Source organism: Bufo gargarizans, chromosome 3 (assembly GCF_014858855.1).
Source record: "Bufo gargarizans isolate SCDJY-AF-19 chromosome 3, ASM1485885v1, whole genome shotgun sequence".
NCBI classification, from domain to species: Eukaryota; Metazoa; Chordata; class Amphibia; order Anura; family Bufonidae; genus Bufo; species Bufo gargarizans.
Window position 1 is genome coordinate 51,288,633 of NC_058082.1, and position 12,576 is coordinate 51,301,208.

Consider the following 12,576-nt stretch of genomic DNA (forward strand, 5'->3'; position numbering starts at 1 on the left):
AGTACATAGTGTATATGATATGTAGATGCTAGGACACAGCTCTATCCTCAGCATGTCTAACCGTGTCAATCAATAGGGGAGGGGGGGGGGAGTGTGCAGAGCACAGGGTGTGTTACAAAGCAGTGCTCAAAGGATTTAGCCCCACCTCCTGGTGCTCGAACTTCTCATTTGCATATAAATAAAAACACAGATTTCTCTGCAGCTGTTTATCATACAGATAAAAGAAAGGTATTGTTTTAATCAGCATGATGAACCCTACCAGGAGTTTGTCTGGTTTAATAGGGTTGATGCTGGTGACAGAGCAGCTTCACAGTTTGTATTGCCATTTACATTCTGAAAAACAGTTGCTTGCAGTTGGAGGAAAGTATGGTCAGTGGGGGTGGAGGGGTGGCACGGGACAGACAGGACAAGACTCGATACACCTAATAGATGCTGGCACAGGTGAAAGACCGTCGCCAAACGCTTACAATGGTGTTGCTGTTAATATTTCTTTACGGATTTGAGGGTAACCACCTACACATAAGCATCACTACGCCCATCTTCTACTCTCTACCACTTTAATCAAGTCTTTGCTCTTCTATGGAATCCTCCACTCTTACCCTCTAAATGCACCCTATAGTTTTCAAGAATAATATGACCTCAACTGCATGCAAGGAGCAGATTACTCCTTTCCCGCCTCCCTGTATCCAGCTTTCATTCTCGATAGATTGTAACCTAATGAGCAGGTTTCTCTTATGACTTCTGCGAGTTGATCAAAGGAAGCAAATTCTACATTGAAAAAAATATATGGCCAAATCATAACAAGCATGAGCCACTTACCAACATGTAGAATAGGATGGCATCCACCTAAGTTGTAAAACCCAACAATCCTTGTTTCCAAAAGATACACACACATCAAATTCTATAATATTCTATAATTTTATTACTTAAACAAATATTTCGAAAGAAGATAGAAAGTTTTTCAGGGTCCAAGTATGCATAGTTCTGCAAAATTATGAGCTGAAAGACTGGAAGCGCCTTCAGTTCTGCCTCCTGTTCAGTTAACATAGACATCACATTCTCTCAGAAGATCCTCTTTTTTCTGGAAGTAATCGTGGAACCAATCTATGTGATCTTTCTTCTGCTGGACAGTAAGATATGGGTTTTTAGAAAGACCACAGATGACCAGCTCCATAAAATGTCTGATCGGTCCATGCCTTGGAAAGTCTTCCAAATACTTTTCCAGGAATATGTGCTCGTGGAACTCTACCTTCTGCTCCTCATCAAGGCCTGGAATATAAATCATACCAACATACTGTAAGTTTTCTTAAGAGCAAACTATGGAGAACATTTCAAAATAGGAGAGGGTGCTTACGGCTGGGAAATACCCCTTAACTTTACAGAAGCACCACTGTCCTCTGCCATCACGGTCATTAAAGGGGTTGTTCAGCAGTAGAGAAAAGGGTCCACTGGAATGAGATGTAATACCAGATGCAGGACATGGTCAAAGGTGGTGCTATTCCTGAACTAAGACCCCTGTTTGAATCCTGGACAGACCCTTTGACAAAAATGTCTCTTGTATTTTACTTTAGCTCATTAACCAGATGAAAGTCTGTAGAAGACAATGTTTGTCATAGTTTTATGAAATGTTGTAGCAGTTTTAAAGGGAACCTGTCAGCAGGATTTTCTGTATAGAGCTGAGGACATGGGTTGCTAGATGGCCGCTAGCACATCCGCAATACCCAGTCCCCATAGCTCTGTGTGCTTTTATTGTGTAAAAAAAATAATCAATTTGATACATATGCAAATTGACCAGAGATGAGTCCTGTACGGGAGATGAGTCAGGGACAGGACTCATCTCAGGTTAATTTGCATATGTATCAAATATATATATATTTTTTTACACAATAAAAGCACACAGAGCTACGGGGACTGGGTATTGTGGATGTGCTAGCGGCCATCTAGCAACCCATGTCCTCAGCTCTATACACAAAATCCCGGTGATAGGTTCCCTTTAAATACAGGAGGCGACCATACTGGATATTCACACTTTCTTCCTGTATTGTCCATATAGGCAATGCAGCCGTGTGTGTCTGCTTAGTAGCAGCTGCCTTACCTAAGCCTCCAAAAGTACATCAGGGCTGTCAATAAAGCACTGTCCTAAAACAGTGCCACATCTGTCAACAGGTGGTATGTGTATTGCAGCTCAGTTCTATTCACTTGAAAGGAGCAGAGCTATAATATCAGAAGCAACCCATGGACAGGTATGGTGCTGTTTTTTGAATGGCTCCCACATTTTGCTGACCCATCTCCACGGTTTGGCCACATGCACACAACTGTGTGCGTTTCGCAATAAGCAAGCCGCAGATCCGCAAAACATGGATCCTGGCAGTGTGAATATCGTCTTTTTTTTTTCTTTAGCAACAGCCAGCACTCCACAGGCAAAATGCAACTTTGTAGAAATGTCCTACCCTAGGGCACAAAACGGACAATAATAGAGTATGTTCTATATTTTTTGGCTGGCGGGTACAGCACACGGTGTAATGTTCGCATCTTTTGCAGCCCCATTATAATGAACGGGCCCACATCCGATCCACAAAAAAAGCAGATCGGATGCAAACCGAAAATACATTTGTCTGCATGGGGCCAAAAGCTGAGAAACGAGCTGCAAACAAAAATTTGGCTGACACTGTCTTGGGGGTCAGAGTAGCGCGGCACTTATTCCTGCTTGTGAGGGTGCGGAGAGGGGAAACTCATACAATCCGATGGTGCTCTGCAATAATGTGGTGCAGAACAACAGGAATAAAGTCTGCACAGGTCCCTGCTCGTCTATACAAGCAAATAAAGGACTTTTGGGGTCATTTATCAAACTGGTGTAAAGTAGAACTGGCTTAGTTGCCCATAGCAACCAATCAGATTCCAACTTTCATTTTTGACAGCAGCTCCTTTGGAAAATGAAAGGTGGACTCTGATTGGTTGCTATGGGCAACTAAGCCAGTTCTACTTTACACCAGTTTGATAAATGACCCCATTTGATTTTATATTCCTGTAAGGGCCTCCCTCCTACTTTGTTCCTGCCGCTGATGATGCATTTCACTTAACATAGATGTCAGTAACAGTACTGATTAAATGGCCACTTCCATCAGGGGTCATTTTCTTAAACTCAATATTCATAGAAAGTAAATTTTATATTTTTTGAGAATTTTTGACTTCATTATTTGTCATTTCAGCAGCACTATGCCACTGAAAATTGGTTGTAAAATATTGTCCTTCTGTAGTAGTCAACAGAAACAATAAGCCCTCCTATTTAGATAGGTAATCCATGGCAGTCTACTGCTGCTGTGGTGGAGAAGGTATTAGAAAGGTAATCCTTAATGATTATGGTAGGTGTAGAACTGGGATCACAGAACGACAGTGCTATTGTTCTCTTGATAGGCCTAGATAAAGATGTTAACAGGAGAGCCATTCATTAGTGTAATGTGTGATGCTCCTAATTCACTACAGACGGCCTCTCTCTGGTCGCAGTGATGGTCTGACAGAGTTAAGAGAGACTTTGCAGTACTAAGGGGGTCATTTGTGACCAGATATATGCCACTTTTGCACCATGGTGCAGCAGAATATGCAAGTTCTTTCACCTTAACGCCAGGTCCAAAAAAGTGGTCTGAGAAGGGGGCAGGCCGGCAGTCCCGTCTCATTTACCATTTTCTACAACTGGTTTAGGCGTAGAAAATGGTCTAAATGTAAGACAGCAAAGGCACCTCTTCATAACTTAGGCGATCCACCGCCAGCTCAGGGGCTTATTAAGACCGGCATCTAAAACACCGGTCTTAATAAATGTGCCCTTAAAAGTCCAATCAAAAGGGGGAGTTAGACAGCCGGGGCAGGAAGTAGAATACATGGCGTAACTTCCAAAAATTATATCCTGAAAAACCATCCATATCCTGTTTATAGAAAGAAAGTAAGTAAAACAAATTTACACAGAATAGTCACTTACCGGTTCCTAATATGTGATTAAAAGCAAAACAAAAAAAAACAAAAAACTTTGTGGCAATGTCCCTTTAAGATCTAGGGCATAAAAGCAAAATACACAACTGACAACCAGATTGAAAACTATAAAATAATAAATTAATAAAAAGGTAACCTGTACATCAACTAGAAAATGCAGCAAAACCTTCCCACCCATTCATTCTTATAACTTCTCTAAAGGGCATCTGTCAGCAGTTTTGTCCTTATGACACTGGCTGATCTGTTACATGTGCGCTTGGCAGCTGAAGACATCTGTGTTAGTCCCATGTTCATATGTGTCCGCATTGCTGAGAAAAATTGTGTTTTAATATATGCAAATGAGCCTCTAGTAGCAACTGAGGTTTTGCCGTTAAACCTAGAGGCTCTGCTCTCTCTGCCACTGCTGTGTCCTCTGCACTTTGATTGACTGGGGCAGGTGTGATGACGTTTACACAGCCTGGCCCTGTCAAAGTGCAGAGGATGTAGCAGTTGCAGACAGAGCAGAGCCTCTAGGTGTAACGGTAACGCCCCCGTTGCTCCTAGAGTCTCATTTGCATATATTAAAACAAACTTTTTCTCAGCAATGCGGACAAATATGAACATGGGACCAACACAGATGTCTTCAGCTGCCAAGTGCACATGTAACAGGTCAGCCGGTGTCATAGGGACAAAACTGCTGACAGATGTCCTTTAAATGTAGGTTATAAATCATAACCAAGCTGTGTAGTAACAACTATTGACAACTCAAGTCTTCTATATCCCATTACTGATAAAGTAGCTCAATTACATTTGTACACTGAATCCCAATTACGAGTGGTGCCTTGGGGAACTGTACAAGGTCATATCACTTGATATGTATTATCCTCAAAGGCACCTTTAGGCCTCTTTCACACGAACAATACGGATTGGCTCAGGGTGCGTTCAGTGAAACTCGCACCAATTCGGAAGCAAGTTCGTTCAGTTTTGTCTGCAATTGCGTTAAGTTTTTTCCGCGCGGGTACAATCCATTTTGATGCGTTTTTAACTTCACAGGTCAGGGCTGTGTGAAAAACGCAGAATATAGGACATGCTGCGATTCTCATGTACACAGACCCATTGAAATGAATGGGTCAGGATTCAGTGTGAAAAGGGCCCTATTCTACTCTGAAAATCCAACAAATTCTACACCTTGCAAGTGGAATACTTAAATAGGTAACGCCACCTCCTCTCCCCTCATTCTAGGGATGGATAGGGGTCTTGGCGCTCAGACACCCACCAATCGTAACTTCTGATATGTCTCTATGACACATCTAAAGTTTTACGAAAAGTTAGTGATGCTTTAAGTTTATACTATTGCAAGTCAAGACATTAAAGAACTTCATGTAATAAAAAAATAAATAAAAATAAAATGAATACAATACCAATATAAGTGGAATTAAAGGGAACCTGTCACCCGGATTTTGTATATGGAGCTGAGGACATGGGTTGCTAGATGGCCGCTAGCACATCCGCAATATCCAGTCCCCATAGCTCTGTGTGCTTTTATTGTGTAAAAAAAAAAAAAAAAAGATTTGATACATATGCAAATTAACCCAAGATGAGTCCTGTCCCTGACTCATCTCAGGTTAATTTGCATATGTATCAAATAGTTTTTTTTTTTTTTACACAATAAAAGCACACAGAGCTATGGGGACTGGATATTGCGGATGTGCTAGCGGACATCTAGCAACCTATGTTCTCAGCTCTATACCCAAAATCTAGGTGACAGGTTCCCTTTAACCGCCTCCGGACCGCCTAACGCAGGATCACGGTCCGGAGGCGGCTGTCTCAGGCAGAGTGACGCATCTATGTGTCATCTCGCGAGACTTCCTGTGAACGCGCGCACACAGGCGCGCGCGTTCACAGGATCGGAAGGTAAGAGAGTGGATCTACAGCCTGCTAGCAGCGATCATTCGCTGGCAGGCTGTAGATGCGATTTTTTTTTAACCCCTAACAGGTATATTAGACGCTGTTTTGATATACCTGCTACCGTGTCCTCTGGTGGTCCCTTTTGCTTGGATCGACCACCAGAGGACACAGGCAGCTCTGTAATAAGTAGCACCAATCACCACACTACACTACACCCCCCCTGTCACTTATTAACCCCTGATCACCCCATATAGACTCCCTGATCACCCCCCTGTAAGGCTCCATTCAGACGTCCGTATGTGTTTTACGGATCCACGGATCGGATCCGCAAAACACATACGGACGTCTGAATGGAGCCTTACAGGGGGGTGATCACCCCATATACACTCCCTGATCACCCCCCTGTAAGGTTCCATTCAGACGTCCGTATGCGTTTTGCGGATCCGATCCATGGATCCGTGGATCCGCAAAACACATACGGACCTCTGAATGGAGCCTTACAGGGGGGTGATCAGGGAGTCTATATGGGATGATCACCCCCCTGTAAGCCTCCATTCAGACGTCCGTATGTGTTTTACGGATCCACGGATCGGATCCGCAAAACACATACGGACCTCTGAATGGAACCTTACAGGGGGGTGATCAATGACAGGGGGGTGATCACCCCATATAGACTCCCTGATCACCCCCCTGTCATTGATCACCCCCCTGTCAGGCCCCATTCAGACGTCCGTATGTGTTTTTTGGATCCGCAAAACACCGACACCGCGGATCCACAAAACACATACGGACGTCTGAATGGAGCCTTACAGGGGGGTGATCAATGACAGGGTGGTGATCACCCCATATAGACTCCCTGATCACCCCCCCCCCCCCCCCCCCCCCCCGTCATTGATCACCCCCCTGTAAGGCTCCATTTAGACATTTTTTTGGCACAAGTTAGCGGAAATTGATTTTTTTTGTTTTTTCTTACAAAGTCTCATATTCCACTAACTTGTGTCAAAAAATGAAATCATATCATTTTACATATACCCATGCTGGGTGAGATAAATATCTCGGTCAAATGCCAACTTTGTATTTAAAAAAAATGGGAAAAGTTGTCTTTTGCCGAGATATTTCTCTCACCCAGCATGGGTATATGTAAAATGACACCCCAAAACACATTCCCCAACTTCTCCTGAGTACGGCGATACCAGATGTGTGACACTTTTTTGCAGCCTAGGTGGGCAAAGGGGCCCACATTCCAAAGAGCACCTTTTGGATTTCACAGGCCATTTTTTTTTTTACACATTTTGATTTCAAACTACTTCTCACACATTAGGGCCCCTAAAATGCCAGGGCAGTATAACTACCCCACAAGTGACCCCATTTTGGAAAGAAGACACCCCAAGGTATTTCGTGATGGGCATAGTGAGTTCATGGAAGTTTTTATTTTTTGTCACAAGTTAGTGGAATATGAGTCTTTGTAAGAAAAAAAATAAATAAATAATCATTTCCCGCTAACTTGTGACAAAAAATAAAAACTTCCATGAACTCACTATGCCCATCAGCGAATACCTTAGGGTGTCTACTTTCCGAAATGGGGTAATTTGTGGGGGTTTTATACTGTCTGGGCATTGTAGAACCTCAGGAGACATGACAGGTGCTCAGAAAGTCAGAACTGCTTCAAAAAGCGGAAATTCACATTTTTGTATGTAGAACAATAAATTTAGAGAAAAATTTATATATAGATGTCGTTTTAAAAAAAAAAAATTTACAACTGAAAGTGAAAAATGTCATTTTTTTGCAAAAATTTTGGTAAATTTCGATTAATAACAAAAAAGTAAAAATGTCAGCAACAATGAAATACCACCAAATGAAAGCTCTATTAGTGAGAAGAAAAGGAGGTAAAATTCATTTGGGTGGTAAGTTGCATGACCGAGCAATAAACGGTGAAAGTAGTGTAGTGCAGAAGTGTAAAAAGTTGTCTGGTCATTATGGGGGTTTAAGCTAGGGGGGCTGAGGTGGTTAAGCTGGGCTGTCTCGTGAACAGTCATTTGGACATGAACAGATCAGGAGCTGGCTCTGTCAATCGCTTGCTGTAGCTTAGGAGTTTGTACAAGCCAGTGAGAGGGACACATCAGGGAGGAACTTGGCAGTGGAAGTCAGTAACATGACTAGTAAGTCATTTTCTACCTATCATTACACAAAAAAAATCCACATTGTTCTCTAGAAAACGTTACATGTGTATAAGATCGGCTCAGCATTCTGCTAATGCTCAGCGGGTGGGCACTTCCTGGTGTGATGTCAGATCTGTGCAGTGCCCACTGACCAATCAGACGCCTCCCCCTGCTCATCCCCATTCTCCTCTTATACAAGATCAGGCAGCATTATCCCCCTCATCCCTTCCTCTGCTTGGACTTCAGATACTGTCACAAGTTTTTAGTGTAGTATACCAAGTTAATAAAATAAAAAAATTGAACTAGGACTGCTTACATCACCCTCTCACCTCCAAAAATAACATACTGTATTCTTAGTCACTGTACTTTCATACTATTTCATTTATTAGAGAATGGTGTAACTAGCATATTTTTAAATGACTTCATTTAAAGGGGTTGTCTGGGTTCAGAGCTGAACCGATACATATCCCCTTCTTCCCCCACTCAGCCCCTCTAACATGAGGCATCAGAGCATTTCATGCATCAATGCTCTCCCTTGCCCTGCGCTGCATCGCGCAGGGTAAGGGCTTTTTTGTTTATATTTTTACACTGCTAGGCAGAAGCTTCCGCCTAGCAGTGTTCCAGGCGACGTCACTGGCACTAATGGGTGGGATTTAGCGCTGCCTTAGCAGTTTTACAGGCTAGGGAGGTGCTAAAGCCCGCCCATTAGTGCCTGTGACGTCACAGGGCTCACTGCTAGGCAGAAGCCTCCGCCTAGGTTTAGCCATAGAGAGCCACCAGATCTCCAGAAAAAGCACTTGCCATGTGCAATTCAGTGCAGGGCAAAGGAGAACATCAGAGCATGAAATTGTCAGATGGTCTAAGTGGGGGATGAAGGAGATATGTCCAGGTTCAGCTCTGAAACCCAGACAACCCCTTTAAGAAATCTGCCTACAGAAAAAAAAAAAACTGTAAAGTCATGGCCACTAGGGGTCTCACTTCCACCTAACTTGCAGTCCACTGTCTGTTGTCGGGCAAGATCCATCCCTGGTAAGGGTCCATTCACACAAATGCAAGGACTCCGTGCCCGTGCTGTGGACTGCCATTTGCGGTCCACAATGCACGGGCACCAGCTGTGTGAATCCCGTATTGCGGTGCAGACCCATTGACTTAAATGGGTCCACGATCTGCAAAATACAGCAAAAGTCCAGAGACAAACTGATAGGGAACAGCTTAAGGCCTCATGCACACGACCGTTGTTTCATTCCGTGTCTGTTGTTCAGTTTTTCGTGATTTTCTGCGGATCTATTGACTTTCAATGGGTCCGTTGAAAACTCGGCTAATGCACCGTTTGTCATCCGCATCCGTGTTTTCAGTCCGTCCCAAAAATATAACCTGTCCTATTTTTTTCACAGTTCGCGGACCCATTCAAGTCAACAGGTCTATGAAAAAACGCAGAGGCACACAAGATTGTCATCTGCGCCCGTTTTTTTCCTATCGTTTGCATGGCAAACTTGACTTAGACTTTTTTTTAACTTTCCTTCATGTCTGGTGATCCTCCAAAAATAAAGGAAGGCACACGGAAACAAAAACGGAAACGAATCACGGAACCCCATTTTGCAGAACGGAACACAACGGTCGTGTGCATGAGGCCTAATGCTAATGTCTGTAAAACGCTGCGGAATATGTCAGCACTAGATAAGTGCATAAAATAAATAAAATAAAAGACAGGACATGTCCTATCTTTTGTGGTGCAAAGGTCCATAGAAGCGCTTCCGTGGGCTTCCAATCTGTGCCTCCGCTCCACAAAAGATAGGACATATCCTATCTTTTGCCGTTTGTTGTGGATCGTATATTGCGGACCCGCCGTTTGCGGGACACAATACAGGCACTGAGCCCTCAGAGGCGTGTGAATAGAGACTCAGAAGACGGTTGATAGGAAGTGTGAGAGCTAGCTAAGCCTGATAAAAAAACTTCTTCTATATTGCTTCTTAGCATCACAGGAGCCTCCAGCCTTTCTACAAGTGTGATTTATCCCTCCTTATCAGATTTTTAAGCTTTCTAGAAGAAAACATAGCGGGAAGTGAAGTCAATGCATAGAGTACGGGCAGAAGGGAGAAACACACTGCTTGTGAGATAAATGCATCTAACTGTGCAGCTGAAACAGGGAATAATATGGCTGAAAGACTTTAGAGAAGCCCAAGCATAATTATTCCTTCACATTGTTCAAAGAAGCACAGCCATTATTCAAACTTTTTTATTTTTTAAACTCACTTTAAAAAGCCTTTAAGGCTACTTTCACACCTGCGTTAGGTGCGGATTCGTCTGGTGTCTGCACAGACGGATCCGTACCTATAATGCAAACGCTTGTATCCGTTCAGAACGGATCCGTTTGCATTATTCTTTTAAAAAAGACTTACAGTGAAAGTCAATAAGGGGACGGATCCGTTTTCAACTGCACCATATTGTGTCAGTGAAAACGGATCCGTCCCCATTGACTTACATTGTAAGTCAGGACGGATCCGTTTGGCTCCGCATCGCAAGCAGCGTTTTGGTGTCCGCATCCAGAGCGGAATGGAGGCGGAACGGAGCCAAATGCATTCTGAACGGATCCCTATCCATTCAGAATGCATTGGGGGCTAAACTGATCCGTTTTGAACCATTTGTGAGATCCCTGAAACGGATCTCACAAACGGAATTCAAAACGCCAGTGTGAAAGTAGCCTTACACAAGCCGATGACTGGAAACTAATGGTCAACACATTTGCTGGAAATCACGTTTTATGTGGCATTAAAAATCACTGCTTGTCAGTAGCACATGGTCCATGTAGATGGGGGGGGGGGGGGGGAAGATGTGCTGTCGACAGGGTGGGAAAAAAATCTATGATTTTTAAAAAACAAACAAAACAACAGATTTTTTTTTTTTTTTAATCAGATTTTTTTTTTATATAAAATGCTTTTTGAGGAAAATATTTTACCATCCAACGGTTATTCCATCATGAAATAAAGATTCATTTTTTAATTATGTAGAATAAGGCTGTATATGTTAAATTTTTTGGTAAATAAGTTCCATTAATCCATCCACAATGTCATGCTCTTCCAGAGGTTTTGTAAGATTATTGGGCAGTTTCTCTGCCTACAAGATATTATCACGGATGCTTGGTTTACTTTTGCAGTTCTCAAAACTGAATTTGACTCAGCAGAGATCACATGCCTCTTCTTCACAGCAAATGTTATAACATGAACAGAGTTGAGAAAAAGACCTTAATCCTAACTTCTACAAACCTATGAATGCAGAATCAACCTAATCAAACTACCGGTAATATGAGACGTTGTTATTCTAAAAATCTTCATCTACTTGCATATTATAAGTAAAACCAGCAAGAATTAGTCTTTATGTAGAAAACTACGATTTAAATCAAGCCTTACTGACTAGTGATTTAAATCAAATCCACCCTGGCTGTCGACAAGTGAAAACTGTATGGGGGCTAACGACTGTATTTACATTCGCTCTTTCCCATACTAATGAGAACTGGCGCATGTAAAAGGCCCCTAATGATCGCTGATCACCACGCTGTATCGTTGATTGAACCTTGTTAGCGGGCAGTATATCTCCCCATGTAAAAAAATATATATAAAATGTCTCAGGTTTACACGTGTAAATGGCTGGTACGGTTGTAATCATACACAGACGCACAGAACGACTCCAGTAGTGGACACATTTTCCTTTCACCGTTCTCATAGAAAGCAAACGAGCATTTATTGGCTTCCAAAGCTTTTCCTTCCACAAATAATTCTTGGTCCTTTAATTTATTGTATTGTTGTCACTTGCCAGGAACTTTCACGTCATATTACCCTCTCTTGTTTGCCGTGCTGTCTCCTACCAAGATGCTCCCCAGGATCTGCCTTTCTTCAGGCCCTCAAGAACCAATTGGTGCAGCCGGCAAATGAGCCTTCTGACATGTTGGTAATTGGATGTGGACCACCACGAACCAGCTTTAAGCCCTGAATGATCCCTGCTGCTCCAAAAGAATGGATGTAATAAACAGCCACACGCATTCCTGATGACTGTTATGTCCTTTATAATTTTGTAGCCTTACTGATCTTTTCTTTGCTAACAGTCTACACAGCGGCATAATGGCGCATAGGACAATCTTCTATGATCGCAGCCTGGGAATTCAGGGACAGCCCGCCTCGCAGACTATGACTCACCATCAATTGTGAGCAAGAAAGAAGGCTGATTTCTAATACCTCTTTGAAAAAGGTCTGAGATTCACCATCAAGTCCATTCCATTAATATACACTGAAATTTCAAAACTAGCCTTCAACCTTCGATTTTACATGTGAGCGCGTTCAATGCTATTTATGAATGTGGCATAAATACGGTACACATTTCAGGAGGAATTACATATACAGCCTGTATCTTCTGTGTCATGCAGAATACAGACTGCCATAGACAGTGAGCTGTATGGTGGACAAACACCACGGCCCCCCACCCATCAGATACTGATGACCTATCCAGAGATAGAAAGATCTTAGAAAAAACCCTTAAAGGGGTTACCCAAGAT

The 12,576-nt window shown here is 42.7% G+C and overlaps 1 protein-coding gene across 1 annotated transcript in view; it reads right to left on the bottom strand.

The window, feature by feature from the left end:
* Nucleotides 1-899: 899 nt before the first annotated feature.
* The window catches only part of MRPS31 (mitochondrial ribosomal protein S31), a 63,169-nt gene continuing 51,492 nt past the window's right edge, over nucleotides 900-12,576 (bottom strand). Inside the window, exon 7 of the mRNA XM_044286088.1 lies at nucleotides 900-1,269. Within this exon, the coding sequence (XP_044142023.1) occupies nucleotides 1,037-1,269 (233 nt within the window). The 3' untranslated portion in view covers nucleotides 900-1,036. The remainder of the gene's footprint in view (nucleotides 1,270-12,576) is intronic.